The following is a 13,535-nucleotide window of genomic DNA, read 5'->3' on the forward strand; positions in this document are numbered from 1 at the left end:
GCAGTGGGGAGAATTGCAACTTTCCTTTGCAGAGATGAAGGTGCACGGTTTGCTTTCTCTTACTTCCAGCGGGTTCTCACCGCGTTGGACGTGACTCCGTAAACGCTAAACATTAGCAACAAGGGCTGGGGATTTGAGCTGAATGTCACTAGAAACAGATGTACAGTAACAATCGTTCTCTCCACAGAATATCTGTTGGCAAATAAAGAAATGCTTATCAACACTGGCCAATGCATGCGAGCAAGGTATTCCATCGCATATTCCTGAATCTACTTCTTTTCTACGATATATAATATATATATATATATATATATATATATATATATATATATCTATATATATATATATATATATATCTCTCTCTCTCTCATGGTTTTTTTTTCTTAAAGGAAAATGTCACGTCAATTTTTATTTCTTTTTGGGTAACTTAAACTTTGTGTGGCCGTGCGGTGTCTTTTTATGTTCTTCCATGCTCACCTGGCTAGCGTGTTAATGGTACATATGGGTCCTAGCAAAAAGGAAAAGTAATTATTATATATTTTTTTTTTTATTGTGCCGTATGTGGGAGCAGAAGAATCCGGAAAGCGTGTTAGAACTTGTAAGGTGGATTCCAATGCGGTAATACCGCCTGATTAAGCTAAATGTATATGAAATGTCATGGCTGTGCCTTTGAATGTCAGAATTTGAAAATATAATTTAGTAATTTAACTGAAATGCAGTCATTTAAATAAAAATTGGGCTCCGTGCTGGATTAATTTCAGATTTCTAACTCCTCTTCATAGCCTTTAATGTATAAGGATATAGCTGGTTACTGCAGCTTAAGGCAATAGTAAACAGGAGCACAATCGGTGCTTAGGGTGCTTTCAGAATTTAAGAAACTAAAGAGAAAAGATTAAAAGCTGGGATGGGATCTGTGCTGTTGTATCACAAAAATACAGAATGCTAGGTACTAACATCGTGGCTACCTGGTACCGAGGGTTTGTCCAGCCCTGCTCTTAGCAGCTTTGTTCTGCGTATGGCTGGGGAAAAGTATTTTTTATTTGATCTTCGGTTATTTTTAAAGTGCTTTCATCATCATTACTGAGATCCATAAAAGCAGACAAAGGGCATTCATCACATATACATTTTGTATTTAAATACACAATGAAGGGGAGAGGGGTCTCACCTAGATAACAAAATTTAGTGGAACTGCAGCGACCCCTTAATGTTTGCTTATAAAATCCCATTTTTCTATAATCATAAATAGATTGGCAATATTCTGTGGATAGAAAGAAGTAACAGGTGAATGGTTTTCAGTTTTATAGTAAGGCTTATGTGTTTTTTGTGGTTTTTGTATGACCATAACATTAGAACAATTCTTTGATCAGTGTCTTTTGGTTCGGAACCTGATCCAGTCTTTCAGTTGGTTATGTCCTACTTACCATCCATAGAATAAGCATCAGTCTCAATGATGCAGGTTTTGAAAAATACTATCATTTAAAAAAAAAAAAAAAGAATCCAGGTCTGTTAGGGAAAGGTCCTGGGGAAATGGGCAGTGGTCTCTACCTTTCTGGTAGTGAAGGACTAATCCCTGAGCAGAACCTGTCAGAGCTTTGCGTATTCAGGCAATGGCTGAAAGTCCAATGAAGGTAAACATTTAAATAAATAGCGGCCCATATCCCTGAAGGAGGGAGCTCCTCTTTCCTGCTCCCTGAGGGTGTATTCAGTAATAAAATGGAGTTACTGAAGACATCGTGGGCTTGGTACAGGAAGGGGCTTTTCTTAACGCTCCATTTTTTTGTAGTTCTTAAGATTATATCCGTCGTCTCCCTCCTGCCCGTCACTTTCTTACTATTTACAAGGGCAAACAAAGGGTTAAATAGGTGAAGCCCTTCCTCTGGGCTTCACTCCAGAACCTTGTCCTCTTCCTCTCTCTCGAGGTGACTGCGTTTAAAGAATCCCAGCTACATAGAGAAAGGAGACAAGAGAAAACCAGTTAATGTTTATGGCAGCACAGACTGTGTTTGCAGACATTCACACTAGAAGTTTAAGAATCCCGTTCATGTTGTTGTTAATACTAATGCTTTGTGGTCATCTCCTGAACTCTTGAATCTGTCCTATTGATCCTATACCCACCAGCGAGTGCACAAATTGTTCAACCTGCAAGCATTAAGGGAGTGTTGCCGCTGTAATTGAAACCTCTTAAGAAGGGAAAACCTGCTGGTAGTTATTGAGATCCGACGTGGCTTTTGTACACTATAGTAGCAGGGTATAGTCTAAAACCAGAGGGTTGTAGATCATAGTGTAAGGAAGTTTTACTTTACTGAGAAAACAGGGACTTTTATGACATTGCATTCTAAATACAAAGTGATTACTGTGTAGCTGCTTCCCCTTGGGAGCTATAACAGCTTCCAAATTTCCCTCATGATTTTGGAGAGTTTCTGTAGGAATTTCTCTCCATTTATCTAGCAGAGCATTTGTAAAGTCAGTCGCTGATGTTGGACAAGAAGGGCTTTCAGCATACCAAGAAATTTTGAACAATGCTATGCTTCCATGTGTCTGAGCGAGAGGTAGTAACTAGTGATCTGGTTCTATTAGCAGTCAGATTCAGTCATGGGAAGAGACACAGATTGGAGAGAAACAAACATTGCCGAAGATTTAAACTCTCATCGTAAGGGCAACATGAGTGATTTAGTAACAGTAATCATAAGTGATTTAGTAACAGCTACTTCTGACACTACAAAGAACGCGTGAGATGTGAGACGCATTCTTTCCGTTGCTTAACCTCTCATTTTTACCACTTGTCATTTTGTCCATTCTACTTGTACAACACAACGTAACGTCAGCATACTAGCATTGTGCCTTTTAGTTTTAACAAGTCTCTACCCAATTTCAGGACCTGCATTTAATCCCTTTTCTATTGTGTATTATCCTCTTGGATTGAACACCTACTCTGCGAAAGCTTCTGAATTGTTAATATTGATAATATCTTGCTCTTGTAACAAGATCTTACATGCAGGACTTGCCATTCCATTCCATTTCTGTTTGCCTACTAAGTGGAATATACAGACTATGGAATAATTTATAATGAAAGTAATCCCTAAGGAAAAAGCCACAGGACGTCAGACCAAACACATTTTGCTTTTCCAGAATTGCCCAGTGATGTGGGTGCAGGCATAATAGTAACATTACGATGGTGTGCCATTTATAGAACATTTACTTCTATATGGCCACAGGTGCCCCAAACATACTTAATAAACACTAAGGTTTAGCAACAAATGCAAAATGTAATATGCCAGCTATCACCTCTAGAGTCAACTAGGAGTTTTTTGATTAGATTCCACTGGGAAGTGGCAAATCCTGACTCAGGTCTATGTTTCTTGTAGGAAGCCTCACTAGATAATTGGCTTTACAGGTAAAGTGGAATCATATATTCAAGAACAACTTCTAGGTAGGCATATCATTTCTGGAGTGAAGTTTTATATAGAAGGTCCAGTTGGCCCATCAGAGTGTATGTCTTAATGGATATATTGTCCTGGGACTAGTTAAGCTGTTTAATTAAGGCCTTGTACTGAAGGACATCTTATAGGGTGGACATGAATGGTCTTCTTTACAATATCTTGTATTATATTTTAGGGACATTACCACTGGTTAGTTGCAAGTGGAAATCGGTGGATAAATGTGTTTCTTCCACTAGACCCCTTAGTTATTCTATGGAGGCTACAGACTGGTAAAACATCACATCATAACATGTGGTTTTCACTTTCCATCCAGATGGCTTCTCAGACAGCTGGACTTTTAGTAACACATAAGACTGAATCCATATGACATGCAGATGGAGCAGAATTGTTTTGAAAGTAAAGAGAAGCGGAGTTGAGAAGACTCAATGTGGAAGAAAAAGGCAAGGAGCTGTCAGATAGAGAGTGAAAACCAGATTAATAATATGGCAAGGTACTGATCCAACGACACTTTGTTTTCTTCATCAAACATTCCAGATAAGAGGAGATGATTCCATGCTGGCATATTCTGTGCTCGCAATACCCGGAAGCTGCCCAAGTAAATATACCCGTGAACCTCTCCATTCGCCCAGTCTTGTTTCCTTACCTTCCAAAGAATCAGAACCAAGAGTGCCAGGAGTAGGAGTCCTCCTAATGTGCTGCTGATTATAATCCATATGGGGACATCCCATTCCTCCTGCTTGGAGATGTCAAATGTGATCTGAAAAAATACATAAGCTAAGGATCAATACCTATAGCACTTAAGCAAGGGGATTCACATATAGAGTGAAAACTATTGAAATTAAGAATCGGTGCATATACCTGTGTTCATTTGTGAACAGCCTTAAGATACTATTTAAAAATAATGTCTGTTATGTTAATTTGGTGCCATGATATTCTGCCAGAAGGCCGCCGGTGATTATACAGGCATAGCCTCATAAGTACTGTTCGCAAACTGACGAATAGCTTTTTTAACACTAGGTGGGAGGGTTTGATTCTCTCTCAGTTGGTGTTTCCGTACGGTGAAAGCCGTAATTCTTACTAACCAAGTTCTTTTCTCCTGGATGATTTCAAATTCCTGATAAACAATAGTTGGAATAGATAACATGAGCTGATGAACACTATGAAGAGCGTTTGGGGAATGATTAGGTTATGAGTTGTGGCCAGGAGAGGGCAGTAGAGAACCTATTTAATTTGACATTTAAGACATGCAAACCTTTTAAACTAGGCATGGTTTAATGTTAACAAGCAAAAAATAAATGTATTTTTTTTAACAGAATTTGTATAATCACTGAAAGTCTTGCCCCTTTAAATGTTAGTGAACAGCCACAAGAAATTCACCGGTGAAACAGCATACTTAAATGAGCATGGGTGTTAATTATGTATATGTGTCATTCCGTGCCATCACCTGTCGAGTAGGATCTTCCTCGGGGTAAATAAAAGGACTGTGGAATTTGCGGTTTAATGTTGCAGACATAACCAGTTTCACCGAACGGAAATTCAACTACAAGAAGAAAAGCACGTTTCAAAAACTTTTTTGACATACATTCTTAACACATATCACAAAGATTGAAGTTCTGTGCATTTCTCAGGGTCCCAGAAAAAAACTAGGATTGAACCTCTGGTGTTCAGTGGGGGCCACACGCAGAGGCTTACTCAGGGACCCATCAATAATATATCTCTGCTTCAGGGCATAATTCCCCATAAGGAAGTCCTAACACTGATCACTGCGGGCCTTGTCAACTGACATCCAAGGCCGACACAATTAGTAGAAGCCCCACCAATCTCTGTTCAGATTACATACACCCACCCTATGCTATCTCTATAATAATAATAATTAATAATAATATATAATATTATAATATAATAATAATATATATATGACAGACTTTGGTATAAAGCAGAAGAGCTCAGAAACAACTTTTTAAACCTAAATTAACGGCAAAACATCCACTTACTAAAATACAAAAATTGATAACCAGTGTCAGCTCCTAGAGGCAATTTTACTAGCTTTTTGCCCTTTTTAGCCCTTTAGGAGCTTTGGTTGTAAGTAAATGCCTGTCAGGTAATATAAATGATACAGAACCCGTGACTATAAGTAAGGTTGGGAATATATTTGTCCCGACCTGTATGTATTGTATGTTTTTCTAGAGCTACAGCTGAAAAGGCGGTGAAGGTGAAAATTCTTCATACTCTCACTCAGGGTTGTTTGGTAAAGTTAAACTTTATACCCCAAATGTTGTGTACAGAGAGATTTTTGATATACAAGAATTATCATTCCATTTACTGTGTCTGCGGTACCGCTGGCTTATTATATAGTAACATATTATTGTAGAGCATCGGTAGACTAGTGTTTATGCCCAGAGGTGGATGAGGAGTGCCTCGTCTTCCTACTTCATATGTGCTACCGGTTCTTACCGCCCGGAATGATTTCCTCCACAGCTGCCCGTGCATGGTGAATGTGACCTCATGGTTTGATGCCAAATTCACGTTGCATTCAATGGACACAATATCTGAGTTACTCTTGTTCTGAAAGAAGCGAAAAGTGGTACTGATTTTTAGTAATTTCTACTTAAATCTGCGAGAGTTGAAGAAAAAGTGGCAGGCTAAAGACAAGACTAGCTGTCAAGCCCATGATATATGTGCTTAGTACAAAGATTTAATATGAGTGCGGATCACTCATATTACATACCAGCTGAGGGATGTGACTTAAATCTTCTTTAGATGGTTTCCTTCGGTAATCAGTGCCGTTCCCCCTAATGCTGCAGGCTGCATTCTGTTACGTACAGAGTTAAAAAAATGTTTTGATGGCTGGTAGATATTTACACAAATACGTTAACGCTTCAGAAGACGAAGAATGCTTCCAACCTAAAGTGTACACACCTGGTCACTTATTAGGTCCTTTAAGAAGAGCAGACGGTTCCCGCCACGGGTAGCCACAGGGACTGAGATCTCAATGTTGACATATTCAGAAAAGAAGCCTAAATTCTGGATCTGGGGAGAGGACACCTGTTTCAGTTCCACATAAACACTAAAATAACCAACTATAACTAAATATAACTATAACTATACAATATGTAACTAAATTAACTTCCAGGGAACAATACATTGAATATTTTAAGATTGGCAAAATTGGCTCATCCTAATGCATAGTTAATAAAGTGAGATGACGTCTTCTTTTAATCTCTTTTTAACTAAGTGAATAACCCAGTGATTTTCCTATTGTGGGCAGTAAAAGTAATAGTGGTATTCAGTTAAAAAAAACAATTATTTGGGTTGTATAAATTTCTTTTTGGCTTTATAATACTGTATTACAAATATTGTAGTAAACATATTGTAAAGAATAGTGATTAATCATATAACAACTAGAACCTCCATCTGAAAGTAAAAAGTGCTGTTAAAATCTTAGCTTTTTGTGTGTTATGTTTTATGAAGGAAAGGTTGCTAAATTCATTCAGATTCTTTCTAATGTATTGCACACGGAGTTTGCCTTTACCATAAAGGTGCAGTTGAAAGGAGGTCCAATAGCATTATAAGGATCCTTTGATCGATCAGAGGTAATTTCATATTGATCCAGTGTAGAATGCCTATGAACAAAGAAAATCTACATCAAAACCATGCAATGACCTCAGGACTACCTAGGCTTCTGCGTCCCTGCAATATCATTCTTTAAATTTCCCAGAATTCTTACTATTGTGGTCTGTATCTGTGCAGGAGATGTATCAACATTGTGATCACGAGTGCCCAGATGCTCCCTTGATTACAAACACGTGTCTCAATATCGCAGGATCCCATCTTTCGCGTTCACACACGTGTCCCCCCCCTCCGGCATTGCACTTTATTTTAATAGTCATATTTTCTGCCTATAAATGTGTCAGGTTCTTAACATAAGTATTTCCTGTCACACCAGATCTTTTTCTTCTGCTGGCTCTATATTAAAGCACAATATGTCTCTACTGCATTCAACCACCCTCACTCAGAACTCTCGGTCTTGGGGGTCACCCAAAGGTTCCTGAATTGTTCTATCTCTCGCTAATGCTTGGCACCAAAACATTGCAATAGATGATAAAAACATGTCGGGAAAAAGAATGATGCTTGAAATATTCCATCATTTATTTCCACAATATAATGTGGACACAAATAGAAAGAAATGGGTCCTCCAAACGAGCTCCTAAAAATGTGCATTAACTGCTTCACACAAATGTAATTTGTCTAAGATATAGTGCTTTGCAGCAAAATATTTATGAACACACATAATCCGCATTAGTAGGCCATGAAGGAGATGACATCCTGCTCATAAGAGATGCCATGGGAGGAAAGCGTACCTGGTGAACATAAGATCCGATTCGTACTTCAGGTTGAAATCCAGGAGAACCTCATTGTCAGACCGTGTGTCTTCTAGCTCTTCACTGTCACTGTCAAAGACAATATAACTATTTTTGGATGCGATGCATCAACTGAATCTGTGGGCGCTTGGCACCAACACAATTGCCAAGATCAATATAAAAGGCATGAACAGTCTATAATGTGGAAAAACTGACCTCCAACACAGTAAGTCCCAAGTACTAAGTACTAAAGTAAGAATTGAGTCCATGTTGAAGATATCAAAGCCATAAAAAAAAAATTGTAAAGTGAGGAGTTCAGCATACCAACTGGAACTCTTATCGGTTTTCCCTGTAATTGATTGACCTGTTTGTGAATATATGTAATTTTCCAGAAAGTACTAACAGACCAATGGCCTATTTAACCAACCAAGTCTGGCATTCCTCAGTAAAAGTCTTGAATTCAGAAGCTCCGCAACATGGGAATATAGTAGTGAAGTAAATAAGATGCTTACTCAGTTATTGCCATATGAAACACATGAATCCTCTTGGATTTACTTCATATTTACATGGTTTTAATGTAGTTAGAAAAGGAGAAGCTGCAGAGCAGAACCATGGGAACCTTGGTGAGAATTGGAGAGAGACAAAGCCCACCTGTTTGCCGAGAGGTAGATTTGCAGGGATGGGATGAAGAGAGATTTGCTAAATTCGAAGTCCAGCCGGAACATCACCTGTCACAAAAGATGGACATACAAAAAATTCAACACAAATCTATGAATTGTGGGATGAATGGTTTAAAGAATTTTATTCACAAAGTTTTCTCCATACTACACATCCCAAGCTCTCAGTCCTGCTCCATATAGCCTATGTCAGCCACTAGTAGCCATGCACTCCCCGATATGACAATTCCTTGTTAATTATTCTTATTATAATTGTTGCCAATCAACAGCTTATGAAACTAAACAGGTCTTGAAACAAAGTACCTCATGGAGTACAAGTATAATTAAAATTAGTGCCTATTCAATAATCCAGCTTCAGTAATATTAACCACACTGTTATACTGTCCTTATAAAGCATGTCTTGAGTATGGCTTGACTTAGTTACAACATATTCCAGCCATTATCCTGCCATGGGTTTGCCAGCTGCCTGGCTATCACCACTTACCTTGGCTTTGGCTCTAAAGAAGGGATAGCTCACATTACAGAGCTTGGTGTGCGGAATCTGCTCATCTGTCTTACATTCAATTTTCACGTCTGATTCCTCCTGTAAGAATTACACTGCATTCAATACATCGCGTATCTCTGACAGTATGATCGGATTTCCACAAGATAATAATACTAAGAGAGTCTGCTCTTTCAGAATACTCTATTACTCCCGAACCTACCATCTGTTACTGGATAACCATTCTGGAACATGGAACTGTACCTTGGGGACCAAGCTGGCAAACTGCAGATTCTGTGAGCAGGAAATGTTGAGCACGGTGCTGTATGCATTCTCCCCTCTATTTTCTAACAGCACCTCCAATGCTATCCGCCGCTTGCTCCTCTGAATAATAAAGACAGAGTTGTCGAAAGAGTGGATGAACGCCGTGCAGTCCGGTGGGGGTTTCCTGAGAGAGCGCTGACAGAACTCCCTGTGAAAGAGGGTCTGTCAATGCCAAACATTCATCCATGGCCAAAGTACTGGCACAAATACTAAACAAAAGACCACTACCGTTATAGATTTTACACACAATCAGTACACTGTGGAGGTATGGCTACCTTTTTTTGTGTACAGTTGCATCACCTCTGTTTAATTAAGTTTTTCTTTTTTAAATCTCCAACATTTAATGAAATGTTGGAATTTTAACCAAATGCTTTGACTGGGAGTCAGATGCCACTTAATGCTACATGGATACATAGAATATATCGGCAAGCGAGAACCATTTGGTTTTAACTCTGGATCCCTGTTCACACTGGGAACTCCGGCCAAGTATTAATGTTCACCAGAGCCGGCCTTAGGTGTTCTGGCGCCCTGTGCAGACTCCTCTGGCGCCCCCCCATCCCAAAAAAAGAAAGGAAAAAAATCTTGTCACAAAACTGCCATTTCTCACTATCTATCCCCTCTCCCCCTTTATCACTATCTACCACCTCTGCCCCTTTTCACTGCCTTCCCCCCTCTGCCCCTTCTCACTATCTACCAACTCTGCCCCTTCTCACTGCCTTTCCCACCTCTGGCCCTTCTCACTATCTACCACCTCTGCCCCTTCTCACTGCCTCCCCCCCTCTGCCCCTTCTTACTGCCTTCCCCTCCCCCCTCTCCCTACTTCTCATTATCCTTACTTACCTTGTTGAGTCCTGCGGAGGGAGCGGGAGGCGTCCGTCTTCCCGTTCTGCCACGGTGCGCGCTTCACAGCATATTTCAGTGCTCAGCATGAAACGCCGGCACCGCAACGGAGTCACGGAGAGTAAGGGGCGCCGAGCGGTTGCTGAAAACCTCACGAGCGCCAGCTCGGCTTCCCTGCCCGGGACTTAAGTTAAAACATTGGGGTTTTTTTGTTGTTTTTACTTTATTTAACATCCTCCATGTTAAATAAAGTTTTTTTTAACTTTATTTAACATGGAGGATGTTAAATAAAGTAAAAAAAACCCAAAACAATGTTTTAATTTAAGTCCCGGGCAGACGCCCCTGTTGCGACGGCGCCCTGTGCGGCCGCACAGGTCGCACACCCCTAAGGCCGGCCCTGATGTTCACAACAGGCTTCATGAGTATACTCACAATGCAGTGGGGATATCATGCTTCACATCCAGTACAAGATCAGATACACAGTGTTCATCTTGGTTACAACCATTCCAGAATGCGACCTGGTTTAAGAGAAGAATATCCACTGTATACTGTCAATCGAAATGGACAGCGTAAATAATATGCTTTCCAATTTACCTCATGTAGTTTAACATAGTAGGGAATCAATTAGGTTTAAAATATGAATGTTGAATACAAAACAAAGCGAAAAATGTAATTTACTATTGCATCTCAATGTGTAGAAATTTGCCAGAAAATGCTGCCATGGCTGATGAATTTAACGAAACGCGTCCTGTGTGGCTTCTTTATTGTGTCCATGTATCCCGGCCAGGTGGACATTTTTTATTTATGAATTTTTTAATTCATTAAGTTTTTCATTGATATATATTTTTTTTCTTTTTATATATTCATATTTATGGTGGTTTTTAAGTAAATACTTTGGTAATTTCTTTTATATAAATATTACATTCCTATAATATATAACGCTTTATTAGCTAAGTGCTGCTGCTTCTGCACTGAGAACATTTCACTAACATTATATATTGTATTAATTCCTTATATTTGCTTCCATTATATTGAATGATTGACTTATTTACAATATATTTATTGAATAAAATCTATGTTTATATATATTGCGGCACCGAGTAATTCTATTTGTGTGTAACAGAATTTGGTTACATTTTAATAAATGGTAGAAAATGTAATTTGGAAATAAAATAGGCTGCAGGCATGGGCATGGATTTTTTCCACGGGGGACAAAATATCCTCCCCACTTTTCCCCTCTTCCACCCCTATACCTCGTTACATCCTCCCCAGTAGAGGATCCCCATCCTCAGTAGAGAGGTTTCCTGGTCGAATGAAAATGTTAGTTACCTATGAATTAAATAAAAAATAATAGTGTGTAGTGTAGGTCACCACAACCCCCGTCTATAACTATATTTCTCATGATGTTCAGCTAGCAATATAGCTTGCTGAATATTATTGTAAATGCAGTACAACAAAAGTTAGTGTTTGTACTAAAGACTAACCTTCAGCACTCGAGTTGTTGAGTACTCACTTTCCCATAATGCTTAAGACATTAGACTGGCTAAGAGTCATGGGAAATGTAGTCTCAACAGCTGAAATATTAACTAACCCAAGCTGCAATACAAGTTTGAAAAGAACTACTTTGTATCTGCAGCATGCAAACTGTGTCTGCCCAGACAGGGACTATGTGCCTGTGAAGGAGCAGCTGCCAGAGTGAAAGGGAGAAAACCTGCTAGAGGGAGAGGAATAGAGCAGACCAAACCACTGTGACAGCAGGTGGTGTACAGAATTAACTAAAAGTATTTTTTTTGCTCCACTTCTCAGGTATTTTCTCTATATATATTTGTTAGCCTATTGCTCCAATTGGCCTCTTTGAAATTCTGGGGCCCCTTCTCCCCCCCCCACTCTGGACACCCATGGCTGCAGGAGCCTGGTTTTGTGACAATTGTTTTGTGAATAAAATGTCTTATTCTGGAAAACAGATCTCCATATGGGGAGAAGGGGATATCTAGTCCAATGTAAAGCAATACACACAAACACTAGTCACAAATAGGTAGCCCACTTTAGATTTGATGGTAACAATATAAAATAATAAATTTTTAATATTTTGCATTTATTTTAGGGTAGAAGCGTCTGAGAGTGCTGCCAACAACAAACACAAATCCTTTGGTTCACACATTACTTACAGAGGCTTTCAGGGATGTTGGCCAATCTTCTTGTAGCACCGGACCTGAGTCTGAAAATGCCAGTTCATATTCCAAAGAAAAAGTGATAGGTTTCACATAGTCCGCTGTGTCCTACAGAAGAATAAGAAGTTAGGTTTGAAGACGTGAACATAATACGGTGAATGTTCATCTGCACTGATCTGGATTGGGCAGACTCTTCTTGGCACATTTCACTTAATGTATAAATCACTCTAAACATATGTCCTACAGCGTAATCACTACAAATCGCGCTAACATTTCATGCTGTGATTCTACCATGCAATCACTTTCTGACCCACCAGAACATGGAAGTTCAGCTGTTGGCACTGACTATGCCCACTGGTGGCTCTGATGGTTTTCACAAAGTGTTTATCTCCTCCAATGTCATCAATCACAGCCCGTGGTGTGTACCTTCTTTCATCTATGGTCACATTGTACTTAATGGCTGAAAAGACAACATTATCGATAGTAAGATCATGGCGGGTCCTACATACACCTCTATTTTAAGAAGTATAAGTTCATGGTCTGAGTCGTCATGCAACATATAGTGCACACCAAGAAACAAAATAAAGGTACAAACTGTGAAGCGGAGGACCAAATATAACAAATAGAAACAAACTGCAGGACAGTTCCACAATAGCCAGGAATGGAGTGCCATCCATCTGCACCTGTGAAGTAGTTATAGAGCTTTGTGGCCCGACATAGGTGATTGAAATAGACACATCTGATATTAAACATATTCAGTTTGCTCTTTGATGTGACACACAGTGTTGCACGTGTATAACTACTAGAGGGAATTGGAGATTTATTTGCACTTACCTACAGCCTGACCCTGGAACTGGGCTGCTTTAAAAAAAGGGGCAAAGCAGACAAAGGCTGCCATACACGTAGCTTCTCTCCCATTCCTGTGGCACTCCTTGTTGAAGATGTTTATCTTTGGTGGCTCAAAATAGATAGTGGCATTTATCTGTACCACGCTGCGTGCCCTAAAAAGAAACACAAATGCTAGACAGCTGTCTGATATACAATAGCAGCAGGATAGTATAGAAGAGCTACTAAATTATATGATAATTAACTATGTCTGTAAGTCATGAAGCAGTTTAAGATGGAATCTGTTAGATTAATAAATGGGAGTTAAATACACTATATGGACAAAAGTATTGGCACACCAGATAATTACACAGACAGTTATAACAACTTCTGGGAAGACTTTCCACAAGATTTTG

At 39.3% G+C, this 13,535-nt stretch overlaps 1 protein-coding gene across 1 annotated transcript in view; it reads right to left on the minus strand.

Annotated features, from left to right (window-relative positions):
• Window positions 1-1,883: 1,883 nt before the first annotated feature.
• The window catches only part of LOC149300100 (integrin alpha-11-like), a 41,556-nt gene continuing 29,904 nt past the window's right edge, over window positions 1,884-13,535 (minus strand). The window contains exons 16-30 of the mRNA XM_089485549.1: window positions 13,129-13,295; window positions 12,609-12,754; window positions 12,292-12,402; window positions 10,556-10,641; window positions 9,224-9,431; window positions 8,963-9,061; window positions 8,453-8,529; window positions 7,802-7,891; window positions 6,973-7,063; window positions 6,360-6,470; window positions 6,169-6,252; window positions 5,895-6,005; window positions 4,885-4,980; window positions 4,084-4,197; window positions 1,884-1,943 (exon numbers count right to left, since the gene is read on the minus strand). Of these exons, the coding sequence (XP_089341675.1) occupies window positions 1,884-1,943; window positions 4,084-4,197; window positions 4,885-4,980; window positions 5,895-6,005; window positions 6,169-6,252; window positions 6,360-6,470; window positions 6,973-7,063; window positions 7,802-7,891; window positions 8,453-8,529; window positions 8,963-9,061; window positions 9,224-9,431; window positions 10,556-10,641; window positions 12,292-12,402; window positions 12,609-12,754; window positions 13,129-13,295 (1,651 nt within the window). The remainder of the gene's footprint in view (window positions 1,944-4,083; window positions 4,198-4,884; window positions 4,981-5,894; window positions 6,006-6,168; window positions 6,253-6,359; window positions 6,471-6,972; window positions 7,064-7,801; window positions 7,892-8,452; window positions 8,530-8,962; window positions 9,062-9,223; window positions 9,432-10,555; window positions 10,642-12,291; window positions 12,403-12,608; window positions 12,755-13,128; window positions 13,296-13,535) is intronic.

The sequence above is a fragment of the Sceloporus occidentalis genome, unplaced genomic scaffold (genome assembly GCF_023333645.1).
Source record: "Sceloporus occidentalis isolate IW3139 unplaced genomic scaffold, rSceOcc1.0.p SCAF_26, whole genome shotgun sequence".
Lineage (NCBI taxonomy): Eukaryota > Metazoa > Chordata > Lepidosauria > Squamata > Phrynosomatidae > Sceloporus > Sceloporus occidentalis.